This window comes from Corvus kubaryi, unplaced genomic scaffold (genome assembly GCF_017639235.1).
Source record: "Corvus kubaryi isolate FWS band 111438036 unplaced genomic scaffold, C.kubaryi_AGA036_p1.0 37398, whole genome shotgun sequence".
Classification (NCBI taxonomy): Eukaryota; Metazoa; Chordata; class Aves; order Passeriformes; family Corvidae; genus Corvus; species Corvus kubaryi.
In genome coordinates, this window is record NW_024581137.1 from 37,573,079 (window position 1) to 37,595,508 (window position 22,430).

Genomic DNA, 22,430 nt, shown 5'->3' on the forward strand with positions numbered 1-22,430 from the left:
TAAAGCATGCTGGTGAAGCAGTGCTGGGAAATATTGCTATGCTCCCTAAATTTTTTCAAAAATAATATTTTAATGTCTGTACTGTGAACCTATGTGAACCTAGAATTTATGTATATTAAGCCTGTTGTTACATTTGCTTTGTGAAGCAGGACTGCAATATTTTGTGCTTTGACAATGTAGAGGCAATTTATGTAAAATATTTATTGAATAAACACAAACAGTGTAATACTAGGCATTGTACTTTTTCTCAAACAGGGTTTCACATTTGGCAAAGCTGGAGAAATTCTTACAATGAGGCTTCGATTCATGGCATTTAAAGCAATGCTTAGACAGGTAAAGATAATAAATAATTTGATTTCCAGGGTTTTAAAAATAATTTACTGTATTGGTATAAAATAACTGTATTCTACATCAGTCTATCATACAGAGAAGATTGTTTAAATCAGACTAGAAACCAATTTGATTAGTTACATGTGGTTATGCAGAGTATCCTTAAAGGGAGAGTCTTAAATCAATACAAGTGCTTTTCATGTACTCCTTGCAAAGACTTAGTTTTACAGCCAAGTTACAAGGGCCTGACAAGTTGATGTGCACCAGCAGTATCCCATTATCTATTCATTTGCCTGCTTTGCTTTCTTGGTGCCCTTTTTCCCCTAAAGAAATGCAACACAACTTACACTGTAACTCTTACTTCAAATGTCTGATGTAAATTGTGATGTGTACAGATGTGTTTTTTTAATTTATTGGAAATCTCTGTCCAAGAGCCCCCAAATCTATAATTGCTGTTTGTTAATGCAATAATAAGGTTGTATATTTGAAAAGTAAAACCACTTTCAGAAAATTAAAATATAAATAGAACATAATGTTGTAAAGTAATTCTAAAATTGCCTTAATTTTGTATGATTTCAGGATCAGTATTTTAGATTTTGAAATACACAGTACAATAGTTATGGGTTTTAAGTCTTGCACATAAGGCTACATGTAGACACAGAATTTGATTCATGTGAACATGACTGTTTTCAGTGTGACAGGAAACTGTTGTAGTCTGAAAAATTACAATTTATACATCAGCCATACTGAAAATCTAATGAAAAGGCAATCTTAAAATTGAGTCTTGAGGTCACAAATGCCTGTAATACATCACCAGGACTTCATTCGATGTATATTACACATGAAAGTTTAAATCAGATATTTGGTCACATGGTGAATAAATCATAAACTGTGTACCTGATCCCAACAATTAACTTTGATCAGATAGACCAGTTTGGTTTTTCGTTTGGTTGAGGGGTTTTGTTATTTTGTTTGTTGGTGTTTCTCTTCCAAATAAGCCTCTTCAATATGGGAAGAAACAAAGCAATGAATGTTTTGTTTTTAACCTGAAAATGCTTTACACTTAACCCCTCCCCAAACAGCTTTGCAACCATGAGGGAGTGTGACTGAAGAGCCCTCTCCTCCAAGGAGATTCAGTGAGGGAGCAGCAGTGAGAGAGAGTAAATTTTGCTTTGGGGAATCTCTCAGCTGCTCTCCTTCCTTCTCAGCAGTGATAATGAGTACATTGGAGGATTCACAAGATTACACTTTTTTCTAAAAATATTCAATGTGCAATGACGGAATTAAACTTACTTAAATATGCAGAACTGAGGCACTGCCACATACCAGATTTACTTTATTTGAAATGTTTATTTGAAATGTCCAAACACTGGTCTTAAAAATAATGTTTCTTTTTATAGGATATGGGCTGGTTTGATAATCCTAAAAATAGCACTGGAGCATTAACCACAAGACTTGCTAATGATGCCTCTCAAGTGAAAGGAGTAAGTAAAATTTTGGTTTGGAATTTTTCATATTTGGTTTAGTATATAGCGAAGTTGCAGCTTGGGTTTGACTGGTTGGGTAACAGTCGATTTTGACAACTAAAATTTCCTATAAAACAATAGCTGGTAGAGAATGCACTGATGCACTTTATGACAAGTTTACTATTGTGCTGTATTGTGGTCTTCCTTACTGAACAAATTTATTGGGAATCTCTTATTTAAGAAGTCTTTTTAAAGAGGTCTTATTCACCTAAAGACTTGCAATGAAATCTATTCAGTGTAGGATCTCCTGCTATTTTTTTGATTGTTTTGATTTCTTATTAAAAAAAAAAGAACTGTGAGCAATAGACTTCCTTTTCTCTGTTACTTTTTGGAGATCCTTTAAAAGTAAATTGTGTACTTTCAGGGGTCTGTAATATCATGCTGAAGTACACTGAATGTAATTATTTGTGTATGCTTAAGTGAATTCTTACTGCTATATGAAGTTATGTGCTGGTTTTTTTTGAACTGTAGAGTTCTGAAGTATCTTTGGCTTTATTTCCATAGGAAAAGTTAAATGTTTAATTTTCTTCTTCATTGGGCTCTATGTGATGACTTGTAAAGCTAGCTCTATGATCTACAAAATATGACAGATTTTTAATGTTTAGATGTAAATATGAGTATGTTTGTTCAGTTTCAAGAGCAGAATTTAGAAATTGCAGAGTAAACTTAACTAATCAGAATATGGGGAAAGAAGAAATAAATATTATCTAGATAATTTTTTACAAAAGCATTTAAGAAACTCTCATTTTGAAAAATAGCAAAACTGAGTTAAGATTTTCAAAGCAGTGTTTTGAGAATCAGGAATTTTGTGGGTTAAAATGCTTTCCTTATTTAAAATGCAGTTATGTTAGTAATAGATGCCTTTTTTCTTTCTCCAGGCAACTGGTGTCAGACTAGCATTAATTGCCCAAAACATAGCCAACCTGGGGACTGGAATTATTATATCATTAGTTTATGGCTGGCAGCTGACCCTGCTACTTTTAGCTGTTGTGCCCATCATTGCAGTGGCAGGAATGATTGAAATGAAAATGTTGGCTGGGCATGCTAAGAAAGATAAACAAGAGCTGGAAGCTGCAGGAAAGGTGGGTCTAGAGAAATTAATCTACTTCTGTATAATGTATACGGTCATATTTACAAAGCACTGTTAATGGATGTATTACTCCAAATACAGAACATTTCACAATATGTAAGTTCCAAAGACAGCCAGTTACACTACTAGACCTACAGAGCATCACACCTCTTCAATAAAAATCAAAGACTTATGTTATTAAGCTATTAATATTTTTGTAGTTGATAAATCTCAGAATGTGCTAAACACTATTCAGGCATATTCTCTTCTCATTCCTTTTCTATTCATCTTTGTTTTCCTTATTTTGGAACCATCTCCATTTTGACTTTTTTTTTTTTTGGTCAACCCTCTTTGGCATGTCATCTCTCTTATTACACTGCTCTTTTTTTCTCTTCCCTCCTTCATCTTATTAATGTTTGTGGTGATAATATATATATCTCCACTGGTTTCTGTTTGCCATTCCTTTGTTTCTGGAGTGGAAGAGAGAGATGAAAACTGAAAAGCAAGAAGGCTAGACTTTTGTTTAACAAATTAAATGAAGACATTTAATGTCACTTCATTCCAAAAATCCTTTTGGGAACAATTATCTCATCACTTTCCAGATATTGCTTTCTTCAAGGTAAAACTTTTCTAAAATCTCTTCCTATGTCGTACTGTTTTTAAAAGCTGCTGAAAAGAAAATCATTTATCTAAGGACATGCAATTCTGTTCCATTCCTTTCAACTGGGTACATTTCTTCTGCTGCTCTCTAAGGGATGAACATATATTTCATGTTGTTTTTTTTTTAAAATGTGACAGAAAATAATTGACAATTCTTGGAATAGACACTAAAGACTTTATTAGTGCAGCATATTGTGAAGAATTAACACAGATGTTCCAAACATCTATGATATTTTTTTTCAAAACCTAAAGAATATTTTCTTTTCATGGTAATGTGAGTTTCCCTTCTCAAGGCCACCTAAGAAAGCACTGGTCTACAGGCATTTTATTCAATTTTCATTTTTAAAAAATATTTTTTCAAATTTTTTTTTTTTCACTAAAAATAGTGTTCCACCTGGAAAATTTGTTTTCTGCAAAGAGTTGCTGAACTTAGGTTACTGAAAAAACTTACATTATGGTCTTTATTAAACTAATATTGCATGAAATGTATATTTTAACAAAATGCATTAAAGCCTTGAGGGTCTTTTCACAGAAGCATCAAGGTTGGAAGAGACCTTCAATATCATCAACCATCAAGCCAGCACCACCATAATCACCCCTAAACCACATCCCCAAGTGCCACATCCATCTCTTGAACATTTGCAGACTCCACCATCTCCCTGGGCAATCTATTTGAATGCCTGACCACCCTACCAGTGAATTTTTTTTAATATCTAATCGGAATCTCCCCTGGCCTTTTTGTGTATACAAATGACTCATGTCTAAAGAATCTGCAAGCTTAAAGAATGTATCAGAGCAAATATTTACTGCTGAGATCTAAGTTAGCACTTAGTTAGCACTAAGGCACCTAAGTAACCTGCACATTTTGATTTTAGCCCAAACTCAGTGGACTGGAAGTTGAATGCTAATATGCCATTTTTCTTGTTGAGTATTTTCTCCATAACTGTCATTGCTGTCAAATGGTTTTTCACTAGTTATGTGTTGAACATTAAAGAGGTCTTATCAGAAAATTCTGAGCATTGTAAGAAAATCTCATTGTCATAAAAAGAAAAATATAAAATGCTTATTTTTATATCAACAGTCTATGATTTAAATAACCAGTATAAAAATATAGAATTGTATTCCAACAGAATATTTTTATTAATTTAAAATAAGGAATTGCAACATAATCTTAGCTTTTGATTAAAACATTTGTTTTACTATTGCAGATTGCCACAGAAGCAATAGAAAATATTAGAACTGTTGTTAGCTTGACCCGAGAAAGAAAATTCGAGTCGATGTATGGAGAACATTTGATTGTACCATACAGGTATAATAAAAATAACTAAGCTAAAAAAATACCTGTAATAAATTGCAAACACTTACTTCAACAGAAATAGATTTTTTTGTAGAGTGTATGATTTAATGTATAATTTAATTATCTCAGAAATAATGTCAATATTTTGCATATTTTTATTGACAAATGCAACCATCACCAGTCAATATTTTTTATAATTTTATTTAATTAATTTTCTGTTATAATATTGGTATCTTCTATTACAGTGTCACTTGGTTTGGAAAAATCTTAGTTTTAAGTGAGCCTTCGAAGTCGTCTAATCTAAATTTCCACCTGAATTGTTTTGGATATTTAATTAAAACCTTTTTCATGTAAATTGGATATTCCATTAAGCCATTTTTTAAAGTGTTAGTAAGATTGAAAGCATTTGAATAATTACTCACTGGTTTGGGGTAGAAAATAAAGTAATATAAATCTGTCTGGACTAAATCAAAATTTAAAAGTCTTAAAGTAAACAACTAAAAAGATTCTGCCAATTAAAGTATTGTTTATTCCAGAATGGAATGTTTCCTTTTCAAACATCCATGAGACAAGTAAAGGAAATGAAAGTATATGTACACAGACATAATGGGAAAGAAGCAGGGGTGCCACTGACACATCTACCATAATAATTGAGTGGTTAGAGCACAGTGCAGGACATAAAAGATATTACTTAGCTTTTTTCTCAGGCTGCTGGGTTTTGCATTCATATCTCACAATTTGCTGAACAGTTCCTAACCATTCAGAGGGTTGACATTGATGGGGTTGCTCCAAGACTTTAATCTTTCTGTTGTTCTAGTATAAATAGGAACTTATTGCCCTATGAGAGAGAAGACGTGTTTTTATTTAATGTTTCAGTGTACGTAAACTTTCCATTCCTAAAAGTATCAATTGAAGTCAGTTGTTGCTTGCATACTAGGACTTCAGTATGATTGCACACTTTGATGAAAATATGCATTCTTTCTATACAGAAATTCTGTGAAGAAGGCACATATATTTGGTTTTTGTTTTGCCCTTTCACAAGCAATGATGTTCTTTACCTATGCTGGCTGTTTCCGGTTTGGTGCCTATCTAGTGGTAAATGAACACATGGAGTCTACAAGTGTATTTTTGTAAGTATCTCTTTTGCAATCTTTTTTCTGTCTGTCCAGAAAAATAATTTATAATTTAAGAGGTAATAGCTCAAGACAGGGCTATGGAAACAAGTATGACAGACTGAGATCCTACCAGTGTGGATTATCAGTGACCTGAATACCCAAGAAGGTCAAACATACTGATTTTTTGTTGTCAACCTCATTAGAGATAGTTAACACAGCTGATTTTGACCAGAAGATATTGGAAAGTTTCTGCATTCCATGTGCTAGCTGAACATCTCTAGCCAGCTGAGTGATTTTCCAGTTAAATTTGAAAGGGGAGGTTTGAGCAAAAACTGTGAGCCCTTTTAGGCTGTTCAAATGCAGAATAAAACAGATCACTTTATGTAGCTCTGAAGAGAAAGGACAAAATTAATAGAAATGGATCTATTTTACTTTGCCTTAAAACAGGCTAAGAGGTGTCATATGTCAAATACCATTTCTTGGTGATGATTTTGTTTCTATAGTGTGTGGCAATAAGGAATAGCTGAAGACAACAGGTTCTTAAACTATTCTAATGTAGCCTGTAAAATTACATAAAGTTCCATAAAATGATATAAAAATCACCGCAAACCAATAACAGCATAGTTTTCAACCTTTATTGGTATTGTAAACCCTGCAATTTATTTCCAGCAGAGATGTAGTAGAAAACTAAAACTTTACTGTCACCTTGTTACAGGCTTGAATTCTTATTTTCATTGGTGCCTTAAAAATTGATCACTGATTCCCAAAGATCATTGAACCGTAGAGAGGAAACCACAGTGATGATAGAACAGGATTAGAGTAACAATTTTGCCATCCATTGACCCCTTTCCTCATACCCCAGCTGAGAGTTAACATACTAACCAGAATTAACAATTAAAGAAATTACTGCTAATAAGGTATGAAAACACTGAACTTGGGTTGCAGGCATGTTTATCTTATGTCATTAAAAGAGGGTAAAAAGAAATTTCTGGAGCTAAATTAATAATTAAAGCAATAATAGTTGATTACTACTTCATTCTTACTAAATTTAGCCCTCTTTTTCTCTGAGTAAAAGAAAAAGTTGACTGCAGCCACATTTCCACTGTACTTTTCTTCATTGTCTGCTGATTTTTTCCTGATTTCTCTTATAGAGTGTTTTCAGCTGTTGTATTTGGTGCAATGGCATTAGGACAAACCAGTTCTTTTGCTCCAGACTATGCCAAAGCCAAGATATCAGCAGCCCACTTGTTTCGGCTGTTTGAAAGAGTGCCCTCAATAGATAGTTACAGTGAGGAAGGAGACAAGCCTGTAAGTAAGCCATGTGTGATGGGTGATTATTTATTGGTAATATGGACAGCACCCTCCTCACTTTCTTCAGACTGATTCCTCCTCTCCTTCTGACTACATCCTTATCACAACACGTTCTTGACACTAACTGAACACAACATGGACCAAGTTCTCTACTGTGAGTCCAGCTTTTGCACATAGAGCCAAAAGGGTATTTGTTTTGAAATTCTCTCTTGATTTCTGGGGGTGTGGGGATACTTCTGCAATTCTGTTTTAATCATCTGTGAAATCGTCTTAAAGATGTAACAGATGTAACTATTTTAATTATAGGAAACATTTGAGGGAAATATAACAATCAAAGATGTGGCATTTAACTACCCAAACCGACCAGAGGTCAAAATCCTTCAAGGTTTGAATCTGAAAGTAGAAAAGGGACAAACCCTGGCTCTTGTTGGTAGCAGTGGCTGTGGAAAGAGCACAGTTGTTCAGCTGCTTGAGAGATTTTATGATCCACTTGATGGAGAAATGGTAAGTATTTTTGCAAGAACATGTCAACAGGTTAAGTGAGGCTGTTCTTAATTGGTTTGATGTGATGTGATAAGTACAATAGATATTTCTAGTTTTATTTTTTAAGTATTTTAATGTTAAAGATCAGCAGTGACTTATTGGGTCTCCTTAATTAAATGAGATGTATATAAGTCCTGGTTTCCCACATTACAATGAATTAACAAAGATCTGTGTGATAAAAATATGCCTGATCCACAGTCTAATGATGGCTTTGAATTCAGGGCAAATTTCCTGAGGTTTTTATAATAAGAACAGTTTAAAAGCTGATAAACTTTCGACTTTTCTATATCTAGTATCGATTTCTGTACCGACTTCTGTATAATCTAGTAATAGAATTTGCCATCTATGTTCTTTCAAAAAAAACCAGTGAACATTGACAAAAGTATTTTTTTTCAAAATTTTTACTTGTTAGAAACTTTATGAGTATGAAATCTTTATGAGTATGTCTGCTTATCAAGTGATAGATTGTAAATACTTTCAGTCATTTTGGTTTAAAATATATGTAGGATTTCCTATACTAGTTATACAGCAACTTTACAATTTTTTTCACATAATGGTACTGTTAATTGCTTTTGCTCTTTGAAGTAAATGTGCTCAGAGGTCTTGTCTGAAAAAGAACACACATTTTGGCCTGAATGAGGTGAGAATAAGAAGGATTTTAGTACTTGTCTCTGCAGAGATACTCACAGAAGATAAACCAATACTTAAATAAAGCCTAGATGCAATGGAAAAGATTTTTTTTTGAAGTTAAAAGTGCCCCAAAAGGTCCAGTGTAGCAAAATGATATGTGGGAAGAAGCAGCATAGGTGCCACAAAAGTGTGTTTAACAAAGTACAACTTCCTTACCAATGTTTTTGACCTTGTGTCCATAAATAACCAACAACAGTTTACTGAAGGGTGAAGCACAGAAACCATAGAAACCACAAAAGCGTTGGACTAATTCTCAAGCTGAGTTGCTCTGTGAACTGAGTGAAAGGGGTTTAACTTAAAGCAGTAACTGTCCAAACAGCTGCTCACAAAAGTTCCCTTATTTCAGTGGATTTTGAATCCACTTAAGGTTCATTATAACACCTTTTCCTTTGAAGAAAAAGTTATATTGGCTGACAATTGACTGTTCTAGCACAAACTGTGAAGTTAGATTAATCTCCTCCAATAGCCATGCTATGAAGGGGGCAATTCTTCAACTAGACAGCTGATCACGTCACCCAACACAGAGCGTGAGCGCTGCACTGGGTCACTCCAGTGGAGATGTAACAGCCCTTTCAATGTCCTGGTATATTTGTGTCCAAGTTAAGGTGACTTATGTAATTATTAAACTGATACATAAAAGAAATAATAAAAAATTCTGTTTTCATTTATCTAATGGTAGCAATTCAGCAGGCAAATTTTGCAGAAGTATGAGAGAGTTGCCAATAAAGAAAACTGGGTGCAAATGACATCTTAAGGAACACAGAAGTAAATTTCTTCTTTATAGATGCAAAATAGAGGAATATTTTCCTGCTGAAGAAACCATTGAAAGAACTTTACCCAAAGTTCTTTGAAGTTAGCTTATATATCCTATCTTCCACTGTCTTCAAAATCCTAATTAAATATTGAAGTAAAGAAAAGGACTGAGGCAGCATAAGGGACTGTTCTCACATTTATGAATTAGAAAATTTTGGAACAGATGAGAAGGAGGGGAAGAGATTATGTGGGCTTGTAATTGGTAAGAAAGAACTAAGGAAAGATCTGCAATTACATGGCTTCTGTGTATGAATTTACAGCAGGTCTCAAATTCATATATATAGCCATGTGACTAAAATTTAAAATGTTTGCTTTCTCAGCTTTTTGATGGTAAAAATGCAAAGGCACTGAATATCCAGTGGTTGAGAGCTCAGATTGGTATAGTCTCACAAGAACCAATCCTGTTTGATTTCACTATTGCTGAAAATATTGCCTATGGAGATAACAGTCGGCAGGTGTCCTTTGAGGAAATTGTTAGTGCAGCAAAAGAAGCCAATATTCATTCCTTCATTGACTCACTGCCAAATGTAAGTAATTCCCTTTCTCTCCTTCTCAGAACTGGACATGACCTACAGTGGTAGGGAAAATTGTGTCTCCTTATAATTAACTGGGGTACAATAATTCTCTGAGATTAAAATAGACCTGAAACTATTGTTTAAATATTTTCCTTACTTAATTGTGTTTACCATACTTATTTTCACTCTGGGAGATTCCACGGTCAGGTGGAGAGTGGAACATTTAAGGTCCCAGGGAAGAAAACACACAATTATAACTAACTGAGAGCTGGTAGTAAGGGTTGGGGTTTTTAAAGTAGAACATTTCTTTTTAAGCTCCTGTCTGTCTCAAGCATATGTAAAAGATTCCGCTAGACTGATGAGTTTACATTTTTCTTCCAGTTACACCTAGTCAGAATTTAAATTTCTAGTATTCCTATGGTCTGAAAATTACTAAGAATTTTTTTCACCTATATATATATATATATATATATATATATGACAAACATATAATAATGTAAGACTGAACATCTTGGGTCAGATGAAGGGTCTGCCATCACAAAATTTTGTCCCATGCAGCAACCAGGAAGATGTAATTACCAGTATTCAGAAAGGCTAAAAATTTAATCACATTTCCCCTAAATTCTTATCTCACTTGACATGATTTGTCTGAGTTTGAACCCCAGTATTGTCACAAACTTTCACTGACCTCTGGTGTTGTGTCTTCTGATTGAGAATAACCTATTTCAACCTTAGAGGGCCTCATTGCTTTGAATTTATTAAACACTTGATGTTATAAAGAAGTCTACTAGTAAAAGATCTCTAGATCTGTGGCAGATAGAAATTCTGGCTAGTTGTTTTCAGACAGCTACTGGCATGGAATATGCAGATTATGGGTGTCTGGTGTCAGAGTTTATATGCTTCAATATACATCAGAAATGATTTTCATTCATAGCCTGAACTTAGTATTTTGTTTCCAGAAATACAACACCCGTGTAGGAGACAAGGGAACCCAGCTTTCTGGTGGCCAGAAGCAACGTATTGCTATTGCCCGAGCCCTTGTACGTAAGCCCCACATTCTGCTACTGGATGAAGCTACTTCTGCCTTAGACACAGAGAGTGAAAAGGTAACTTAAATCTGAATCTAAATCTGGAATCTAATTTTTTTTTTTTTTTTGTACTATGATTACTGTTTTTACTCCCACAGTTTAAAGCCAAAAGCTGGAAATAAGGTATCTTATGCAAATTACATATTTAGGCTAATAATAGACAAATATAAATGTCTTACCCCTCCTTGGGAAAAAAAAAGTATTTTTTACATCTGTATGGCAGTAGGCAGATTGAAGTTGCTATGAAGAATGCATTCCTTAGCCTAGGAGTCTTCAGGCTTCAACTGAGAAAGTTCTATCAAAATTGAATCAGGACACACAAACTGCAGAAGCCAAAAAGATGGAAGATTCTGCCAGAGAACTTTTTTTTCTGTGAAACTGTGAAATCTGGCTTTGATAAGTTTTCTTTCTTCTCCCATTGCTCTCTGGTCCTTTACATATTAATGGCTAAAATGAAAAGTTCAAGTGAAAATTGCTAAAACATTTGCTTCTTTTTTTAAGCCCAAAGCTGTAATCTTGGTACAACGGAAGTACAATCTAGCTGTAGAAAATTAACAGGGACTCTACAAAAATACTTGCTATTAATGAGGCAAATATCTTATCATATATTATAATCTGGAAAGTTAAAATCTTTCTACTAAATTTTGATCAATTTTAGGCATGAAAAGATGAGGTTTAAGGGGAAAATGTCATTAAATAATGCCATGATTTATCGTTTTCTTGATTATGTGCCGGTTACATATTGAAATTTAATATTTTATTCTGCATTAATAAACTTAAGGAATAAATAGAAGAAAGCAGAGATTATTTTTGGTATTTTTCTGACAGTGCTAGCTTTAAGAGAAATGTGATTCATGAGACTCCCTGTGAAGTCATGAGAACTAGTATGACAGCAGCTGACACAAGAATATTGACTTAACTTCCATATATAATTAATCAGTCATGAAAGGAAGCTGTGGAGGTCCCCATTTAAACCTCCTCTTCACACAAAGGCCAATACTGAACTCAAATTTAGATTGCTTTATGCTGTGTCTGGTAGGGTACTTGAAAATCTCGAAGGGATTCAATTAGAGATGTTTTTGTCCCTGTTTCAATGCTTAATTATCCTTGCAGTGAATCCTTTTCTAATATCCCACCAGAACATCTCCTGTTACAATTTAAGACCATTTTCTCTTGTTTTCCTGCCATGCATCTCAGTAATGAGCCTGGTTCCTTCTGACTCTCTTAACTATCACAGCATCATCCACTCTAACAGTTCGGACTCTTTGCCAACACAGGCTAATTCTAAATCAAGAAGCTTGAGAAACAGATACTCCCTTTCCCTCACTGTCATACATGTTTACAGACAGCAATTGAGGTATATCTCGCAAGAGCAGCCCAAATAGTTCACCTTTTGGTTTGTTCATTGTGCAGATTGTCCAGGAAGCTCTGGATAAAGCTCGAGAAGGTCGTACGTGCATCGTGATAGCTCACCGCCTCTCCACCATCCAAAACGCTGACAAGATTGCAGTGGTCCAGAATGGCAAGGTGGTAGAGCAGGGCACCCATCAGCAGCTTCTGGCTGAAAAAGGCATCTACTATTCCCTGGTCAATGTTCAAAGTGGGTAATGCAACATCTCAATTAAAGGCAGTACTTATCTCTGAACTGTCACTGTGGCTACTTTTATCATTGTAATTATTTCAATATCAACAGTCTTGATACTTATGGTTTTCTTTCTTCCTTTCATAAGTCATATAAACACAAGAAATACTAAGTAAATGTGTATCAGTTTCTCACTACTAGTTTTCATTATTCAAACCTCTTTTCTGTGTGGCCAAAGCAGATGCCCATTGCACTCATGAAAGTAGAAGCATGCTAAGCCAATTGTAATTAATATTAGCTTGCTTTGAACTCTTACAAAAAAGTCACACTAATCCAGTGTATCTGGTAAGCAATTTGGAAATATTTTCATGCTCAGTAAAAATAGTTTTGCTCTTGTCAGACATAAACCTCAAGCCTTATCCTCACTTTGCCTGTGTAAGACACAGTCAGTCCTGGCCTATTAGGCTTGTTACCAATTGTTACGAGAACTTGCAGTCAGCTGAAGCTTGATGCCAGATGTCTCTTATTATGATGTGGAGTTTTAGCCTGGGATGTCAGCAAGGGCCTTGAAAATATGGGCACAGGCTGAAAACAAAGGTCCCAGAACTGTAAGTACCTTACTGATGGTTATTGATTGTTGAAGAGTTGCAACCTTAAGAGATGGAGAAAGACTGCTTGAAATGAAACAGGAATGAAACAGCAGATAAGAAAAAAACCCAAGACCACAACTGATGGGCAAGACAAGGCACCTGCTGCAGCCTGGGAAAGTACTATCTGCAAGTCTCTCAGCATCCTAGGGGTCAGAGGTCAAGGACTAAGAACTCTCTAAAGACTGCAATATTTTATACAAGGTGAAAATCCTGGATTTGGACTTGGAGGAGGGGGAAGGAAGGCATCCTTTTCAGTGTTAGTGTCCTTGGTTGAAGAGCTCTTGAACCCGATCACTGCCGTGACTGAGACTCGCAAGGACTGTAACCATTGGTGCTGAATTCTTGGCATCGGCTCTGGGATATTGTATATTATTTGCTAATATAGGATGGCTGTTAAAGGCTAACTGCTTTGACTATGGAGTAATATTCATTAATAATTATTAATAACTAAACATTAGAAATGTATTTTGTTAGTGAATATTTATGCAGTAAAGTTTTGATTTTAAGTTTAAAACTGTCTTGATTAATCAATTGTCCACACTCCCATCATACCAATTTCTGATTCCCTGAGATTTATACATATGGTCTGTCTTACCTACACCTAGATATTTATACACACAGAGCCAGTCTGCAGGCAGATAGGCTCATCAGTTAGGCTCAACCATGTAGTAATAACACTCTGCAGAATGTTGATTGATGCAGTCTCATTGTATTCCTCTTGAATCACATACCTATTTTCTTTTGTTTCTGTCTTAGATGGAAAACCAATTTGACTGGCAAATTTGTTTGTTTCCTATTTATGCGTTGCTTGATGCAATAAGGTTCTTGTCCATCAATAAGGTTATTACTCTGCATAATAATATAAATGAGTTATACTTGCAACTGTAAGAATTAAACATTCTTCAATTTCTTTAAATTCTTTTAATTCAAAAAGAATTAAACTCTTCAACATTATAGTCTGAAGATTTAACTAAGAACATACCTAAACTGATTTTTTTTAAATTCTGGATGTTAGTATTTAGTTTTTAAACCAGAATTTTAAATTGTTGATTATACAGTTTCTACTTATTGGGTTAGTAATTACTGGATTATTTCCCCAACTCATTTAAAAGATGCTTTATTTACTAGACCAATTTAGCTCTTCAAGAAAATAAAGATAGCACTGTAAATACTTTACCACAAACATCTGAAAACCAATTTTAAAAATTTTGGTCATATAGTTTAAAATATATTTCAGAAATTCATGTCAAATGTAGAAACTTTCGAAAACAATCTATTTTTCCCCATTCTTTTCTTCTACATTTTTAAAGAAGTATCTGCTGAGACTTATACAAAACTTTGCATAATAATTTCAAATCCACTCTAAATGTTTGAAGAGCTTTGCTGCTGCTCACAATTACATCCTGTTCAGAATTTTTTTCAGAACACCACAACAGCCATAGTACTACAATTGAGCTACCATTCAATACCTCATCATGTAATTTATAGGCACAAAGCCAAAAGAACAGACAAAGACACCTACAAAAATGTGTCCTTCATCATACTGTATTCATACAGCTTTAAATTGCAATGCTTTACCCAAAGGAAGGATTGACTGAACTAGGACAATTCTGCTGTAAGGACCATAATTCTACCATACCTTTCCAAGGGGCATAAGAGGTCTTACTCATTAGCTCCGCCTTTTCAGTTGGGCTCTGATCATTCTGGCTCCCCTTGATGTCACAAGACACTTGTCTGAACTCTTAGGTCCTCCTTGTTGGAGTAGTCAGCTCTTGTCTTTGCCCATAAGCACTCTAAACACAGGATGATATGTATGTGCTGTTATTCTGAAGTAATAGGCCTTTTTTCCTCTGTCTTGTTCTTTTGAGAGCACTCACTGTTTTGAAGGGAGGTAATTTAATGTTTTCCCACACATTTCCTGTGCCTCTAGACCCATTATCTTTGGGACGAGTCTTTAGAGAGGTGTCAGCATTGACACCACCTTGGCAATCCTAACGACTCTGCAAGCAAATGCCACTGACTGTGGGGAAACAGAAAGCACTGTAAGCATTAATTTCTGTAAGACACTAAAATCTCCTTTAAACATTTGTTAATGAGTTATCCTTGTAATCATTCACAGCACAAAGAGACATAAAGTTAATCTCTCAAGGTGTATAGTCTATTTGTACCTTTGTAACTCCTCCCTCAAAATCCAGTCTAACTCGTAGATTTTGTCATTGAAAGGAAAGAAGACAACTGGGAGGAAAGAAGAAACTTGACATACTGCTTGTGAACACAGGGCAAAACCATTCAATTAGCAATTCTTGTGCAGAAAGAGCTACATTGTAAATGTATCTATGGACAGTCTAAATATCTGTTATTGTTAAGTACTCAGTCTTCTAGAAAAATTGTCTAGAACAATGTAGTTTAATCATAAATTCATTCTGTATTTCTGTCCCGGTTTGAGACAAATTAAGGGAAATGCTCTGGAAGGAACGTCTCCTCCAAAGAAAGCAGGTTTCAGCTGCCCCTCCTCCACAGGTTTGGGAAGAAATTCCTCAGAGGAAAGTGAAAAAGAAGTTATTTACTTAACAAGCAGAGTGCATGCAGGCATGGGAAAAAAAGAATAATGCTAAATAATAAAACCTCTTGCTGTGGAGAGAACCTGGTAAAATTCAAATTCCTTTGTATGTGTGGCTCAGCTCTCTCTTTCTGGAGCTGGGGTTTGGTGTGGGCCCCTCCAGGCCACGGTGTAGGGCCTTCTGGTGATGTTCTGGTGTTGCTGAACAGTCCAGAAGAGAAGAAGAAACCGAAGTCCCAGGGAAAAACTTTCTTGCCTCAGCTAGCAGACTAGCTAAAAAGCGAAGGAATTTAATTCTCGGTCTCTCTGCTGAGAAAAGGAACTGAGGGCTGGGAAAAGCAGGAAGAGTTCTTTGCTCTGCTCTGCCACACTGGTGAGAAAACACAGGGGAGTGTACATGTCCTTGAGATACAAACCGCTCTGAAAAATTAGCCTGGCTTCTCTCCCCCCTCTTCTGAGAAACAGCTTAAAGACACAGGAAGGCACAGGATTCAGGTCTGGCATAGGGTAGACAACATACAGTACCATACAGTCACCCCAGGACAATTTCCAAGAGAGGATGGTATCATTATTCTAGTTATTTTAATCCAGTAAATTGAAAGTAAAAAGTAAGAAACAGGACCAGCAGCAACTTCAAATTCTTTGCTGTGGATTTCATGGACTGCAGAGCTATCAAAAGTAGAGAACAAGAAGGAAAATAGCAGAACACAAGAGGTTATTGAAAGGTGAGTACATTTCATTTTGTCTTTGCATGCTTATTCCTGTAAACATTTCATTCTGGGTGTACTCCATTAAAGAGGGAGATCAGTATCATAACACTGTTGCTGTAGAAATCTAGGGCAGGACATAGTGAGCATTCAAATCTAAGTCATTTCTCTAATCAAGTCTGTCCTCTACAGGGTTAACAAAGGTCTGGCCAATGAAGTTCATCCTGTTCTAGAGTTGCTGTCACTAGCAGGTCAGATTAGCAACAACCTTGTATCTCTACGTAAGAGAGTGTGAGCATGATTATCATAAATACCTACATTGTTAATGTCTTGGTGTAGAGTAAATGAATCACACCTTGAATGAGTGCTCTACTAAAATAAGCATCTTAGATCCTGCATTACATAATGTTTCATAAAAGTAGATCCATAAAAACTGGCTGCAGCCTTACATTCACCAAGCCAGAGAAAATTTTTACGGAAAAACTAGAAATCGTATGGGGCTGTTTTAAAATGTCCTGACATTTAAAGTCATTGATGTTTTAGATAACTTAAATGTAAGTATTGTGTCAACGTATATAATCTCTGAGTAGAAATGGTGTCATTCATTTGCTTAGTAAAGGAGACAAATATGTTAAGAATTTTTTTAATACAGCAAACAATTGTTCTAAGATAAAAAAGTGTGGTCCTTACATCATCTAACAAACAGGAATAGTTTTATTTCTATGTTATCTCATTATTTGCAAGATGTTACAATGAAGCAATGTTGAGGGAGAAGGAATGTATATTTGTATGACACGGGAACTGTGGGTTCCCACTTACATTTCAAATGTCAATAATTAGGACAGCTTTCACTACAGCAATATATAAAAAAGCCAGAGCAGAACTTCAAAAGAATGAAGCTACTATAGAATCATAGAATGACTTGGGTTGGAGGGGACCTTAAAGAACAGCTAGTTCCAACCCCTCTGTTGTGGGCAGGAGCACTTTCCACTAGACCAGAGTCCCATCCAACCTGGCCTTGAACACTTCCAGGGATGGGACTTCCCACAACTATTTTGGGCAACCTGTTCCAGCGCCTCACCACACCCAGAGTAAGGAATTTGTTCCTAGTACCTAATCTACGCCTGCTCTCTTTCAGCTTGAAGCCATTTCCCCTTGTCCTGTCACTACATGCCCTTGTGAGTAGTATAGCTGCACAGTGACCACCAGCTTTATCTACTCTCTTTACTGCTGGGGCTGTGAAAATCTGTTTGGTTAACACTGGCAACACACTTTTTTCTTCCTAGGCACTCTCATCTTTCCCCAAGATTAACTTCTTCTTACCTTCCCTTCTACATATATGACATTTTGTATAGCTTTCATTTTGGATTAATCAGTGTGCTTGCTTGTTGTAGAAACTCTTTGATCATTCTTTGATATGCATGTATTTAATAGTGTTGTAAAGCAATACATCATTTCCATGTTGTTCAACAAACAAAAAACGACACAATTTTTGCACACTTTCCAAGGGACAGGTAAGAAAAGGCACTACGGAATTATGACACATTTCTCCATCCATAAGATGAATTCCTAATCTAAATTAAGTTTTCCCAGGATTTTCTTTTGGGTAGGTCTACAGAAGATTTATCTACATGTATCTGTCTATTCTTCACGGTAAAAGAAGACGACTTATTAAAGATCAGAGTTATTTGCATATCTGCTGAATCAAAAACAACTTAGACACTACTCTTCATGTATATTAGAGTTGTGAATTACAGTTCAGGATGCTAATATTTCCCTGTTCAGCTTGTTAATGGTACATTCAATGAAGCATACAGCAATCTAGTTTTGCAGATGTTTATAATTTTGTTTCCTGCAATTTCCTGAGGATCTTGATGAATAATCAGAAGCTTGGTTGCTCACTTGGTGCTCATATGAAGACTTTTGAAATCTTTCCTCTGAAGATATGATTATTCCTCCTAGCTCATGTTTTCCCACTATTACCTATGAGATTTTAGCTGTAGAAAAAAAATATGTGATTTCCATCTAAGGATATTTCATTGAAAAATAATTTCTAAAATTTCAAAATATCTTTCAAAATTTCTCTATAATTGCTTGTGAAAAATTGAAATGCTCAAAGTAATTTCTGTGTTTGATCTTTAACACCAGTTTCCTTTGATTTCATGATGAAAGGTGTGTATTTTCTTCTTTATTACTCTATTCTGTATATCAAGTTTTTCTTCCTATGGCCATGTCTTTAATTTGCCACATGATGGCCTCATTTGTTCAGAAAATGGCTACACTGATCTGCATTGTCTTTTTTCTTTTTACTTCTTCATGTCTGTCTTGTTCAACTCAATGTATGCAGTATTCTTCTAACCTAAACAGCAATATTCTCTTTCCTGCCTAAGGGATTAGCACATCAATTTACAGTCCTGCCAGCATTGCTGCCACGTCTTCTAAAGTCACAATTCCTAAGACCTAGACTAAGGCAGTAGACACTAACTGCTCTTCCCAGCTTCTACTATGTCAAGCAGACCTGCTGGAGGCAATCCATGATGGTAGATAATGTTTATCTCTGCATTCAAGTCAAAGGCCTTTCATTTATTTCTTCCTAATTTAATCTGTCACAAAATCTATTAAGATAAAGGAGAAGGATAAAGAAGAATCTTCCCATGTATTAAAAATATTTCAGAGTATTACAAGAGCAAAGAGCTTTTCATTTAGTCTGGGTAATTTGATTCCAGATACAGAGTTTGAGTTCCATTTTTCTGAGTGACTTGCTTCTTTAAGAGAAATTACATTCAACACCACTATCATTCTACATTGAATTTCACGACTTCTAAATTTTACAGAACCGATAAAGAATTTTTTAAAAATAGAGTATTAAAATGCCACATATATATTAAAGTGAAACTGTTCACCTGTGACAACAGGCATCTTACCACCAACATCAGTATTTTATACTAGGTGAATTCAGTCTTTCCTGTTAATAAAAAATAAAAGCATTTCCTAGTTGCTTGATTTTGCAGCTGTGGACAAGAAATTCAGAGTTTGGTTCAATTTAATATACCACAGACTTTAAAAAATATGTACAATGCACTTTCATATTACCTAAATGAAAATAATAATTTAAAAATAATTTAACTGTGTAATTGGTTTAGCTGGCTGCAAGGAGAACACAGAGATGGTTTGTTGCTTTACACTGAGAAAATTCTGTTTCTAGGATAAGACTGATTCACAAGAAGAAAATAATTCCCGATAACACACCCATGAACTTCTCATTGTGGGTGAATATGTATGTGCACAAACACTACTCTTTGTTGTGTCCAGTAGCAGAAGCAGCAGCGATGGGTCCAATTTCAATACCTTTGAATACATCACAAGCTGTATTAAGAAGTAAATAATTATAAAAAAATGCTTGAACATAACTTCATAAACTTTTGTACAACGAGTATGTAGAAGTCTCCCATGCCTCGAAGATGACAATAACACGACAAAAGGAATGTTACAGGAATCCTTATGACCTCTGGTGGCAGCCTGAGGGAAAGAATCAGATTTGGGGTTTGTCTGCCAAGGGAAAAAGAGGGTTGATTTTTCACTCTTACCAACAAGCCATCGTTTCTAACAGAACATTGTTTTGACATCATGACAGTAAGCCATGTCTTTACTCGGTGAAAGCCAGGGACTGGCAACCCTTTGTTGTTAGGAATTGCAGATAGTTAATTACAGGACAGCCACAGGCAGCTGGAGAGTGGATGCTCAGGTACTGCCATGGTTTCTTCTCCCTGCTTTTCTGAGAGCAGCTTTCCCCTTCTCCTCTGCCACCTCCTCCTGCTACTGCATTGCTGTAAGACCCTCAAAGGCCACCCTGAGAACTCATAATGAAAGGAAAACACTGAGTTCCTCCAAGTTTCTAAGAGCTCTCATGTTACCAAACCTCATTCTGATTGTTGAAATTTTTTTAATTTTTTAAGCTTTTCCTCCCTTCCTCAACCAACACTATCAAACTCTGAAAAGACAACACTGATTTTCTAAATATAAATACAGCCAGCCATAAGACTATTTCTAGAGATAAAATATAGCATAGTTCAATCCTTATTGTAAAACTCTGTGGCAAATTTTTCTGTATTGGTACATCAGTGAATTTTTCTAAGAAATTTTTCTTACACTCTGATGGGAAAGCTGAAGGAAGAAATGACCAGGTAATAGGAAAGTTTTCATTCAAGCCATGGCTATTCTTTTCTTGTAATAGAGATCTTAAGTGAATGTTCTCTAAAGATTATTCCAATATTTGGTTAATCTTATTATAAATATTTCACAGAACTGTAGGAATTCAACTTTTATTATGTCTTTGAGCTAACCTCATTTTATGAGTGAGGGAGCACCTTGCATTTTTCCACTCTAATCCCAGTCTGTGCCAGATGGCTTGTGTGTGTTCCTACTCTTACTCTTCTTCTGTGCCCATGTCTTTCACTCCTCATTGTCCCATTGCACTCCCCTGTTCCCATTTTGCCACCAGCCTTGCCTGATTTGCAACCTGGTTTCTCTTCTTCCTGACGCAACTTTCCTGTTCATCCTTCTTCCTTTCCTCTGATGCTTTCCCTCTTCTGTCAGTGGGTGATGACCACAGGAGAGTAAGGTATAGTCCAATGCACAAATCACTGCCACGCATTTGGTTCTGAGAGAGGCCCTGGGGGAGAGATCTCTCACAGCTGGGTTTTCTTAGTCACATCTCCAAGATTAAAGAAGGAAGAGGGGGGGAAATGCAATGTTAATTCAGGTGGTGGCTACCTTCTACATTGAATTTAGAGTTGGTTTTACAAAAACCTGGAAATTGACACTTGTGATTCTGTCCTTCAGTCCTGTTATGGAATTCTCATCAGCTCTCCATGCAAAGATATGAAAAACATATGAGTTTTCAATAAACTAGTGAGCCATATCTTCTGTAATCCCATTTGGTGTCTGTAAGATTTAAAAATACAATCTGTCTCTCAGTGAATTTAGACCTTGTCCATATACAGAAAGGTGTGAATAGCTGCATGATACCACTGGTGCAGCTGAAGAAGAGCAGTCCCTCCAGCATGGACTCAGATAAAATGCTCCAAAGTTTCCATATGTTGGCTGTTTTTATAACGGTGGCTAAAGAGACCTTTCATTTTTCTAATATATTTTTGCTGTAGATTTTTTGTCTTTACATTCTTTTTAGTAGTTTAAAAAAGCATCACAAATCATGCAGAGATGCAGTCTCTTTCCTGAAGAGAATATGGTCTTACAGACCTCATAAACCCAATGAGAGTTGCAAAACAAAAAGAAAGTCACATGGCAAAAAATCCCCAAGTATAACACTAACTAACCAAGGGCATTCACATGTATTTATTTGTATTATATTACGAAATACCAGTCTTGCCATTGTTTTGATATTTTAACTAAATATAAACAGTGTGACCACAAAACCCAGCAAGTTTTGAAACTCAAAATTCAGTAACAACTGTGCCACCCACAGAAAACATGTTCCATCCCCTGACCTGCATATCCCTTTATGCTCCAGCTGCCACTGTTACCCAGCTCAGGTGGCTAAGGAAGATCTTTGGGCACCTTCACTTGGCTTCCCAGTTCAACACATCTCTCTTTGATCACCCAGTGCTGTTCACTACTCTCATAACTCTCATTATCTCTTTTTCCTGCTCATTCAAGGCACTCTTTGCTAGCCACTTCCTGCCATGAGTGCACTACACCTGACGTAGGTCTTCCCTCAGGGTTCGGAAGTGGGAAGGACCTTCCCTGTTATTGAGACCAGGTCTTGTTTTTGTAGAAAACTAATGTATGACTGGAACTTTTTAACTCTACTGCTTCAGGAAGAGTATTCTACTAGTTTTAAGACTGAACATCTCTTTCCAACAAAATAGATGCACAGTTCCTGTATATTAATTTCTTCCTGGACCAGCACTGAGCCTTTGCTCAGTAGTTCCCTCCTGTGGGTTTACACTCCTGT

General features: G+C 35.8%; 1 protein-coding gene across 1 annotated transcript in view; it reads left to right on the forward strand.

The window, feature by feature from the left end:
* Nucleotides 1–13,703, forward strand: part of ABCB1 (ATP binding cassette subfamily B member 1) — a 48,635-nt gene extending 34,932 nt beyond the window's left edge. The window contains exons 21-30 of the mRNA XM_042043762.1: nucleotides 256–333; nucleotides 1,731–1,814; nucleotides 2,735–2,938; nucleotides 4,794–4,894; nucleotides 5,872–6,012; nucleotides 7,149–7,305; nucleotides 7,615–7,812; nucleotides 9,675–9,881; nucleotides 10,829–10,975; nucleotides 12,371–13,703. Of these exons, the coding sequence (XP_041899696.1) occupies nucleotides 256–333; nucleotides 1,731–1,814; nucleotides 2,735–2,938; nucleotides 4,794–4,894; nucleotides 5,872–6,012; nucleotides 7,149–7,305; nucleotides 7,615–7,812; nucleotides 9,675–9,881; nucleotides 10,829–10,975; nucleotides 12,371–12,565 (1,512 nt within the window). The 3' untranslated portion in view covers nucleotides 12,566–13,703. The remainder of the gene's footprint in view (nucleotides 1–255; nucleotides 334–1,730; nucleotides 1,815–2,734; nucleotides 2,939–4,793; nucleotides 4,895–5,871; nucleotides 6,013–7,148; nucleotides 7,306–7,614; nucleotides 7,813–9,674; nucleotides 9,882–10,828; nucleotides 10,976–12,370) is intronic.
* Nucleotides 13,704–22,430: the final 8,727 nt, after the last annotated feature.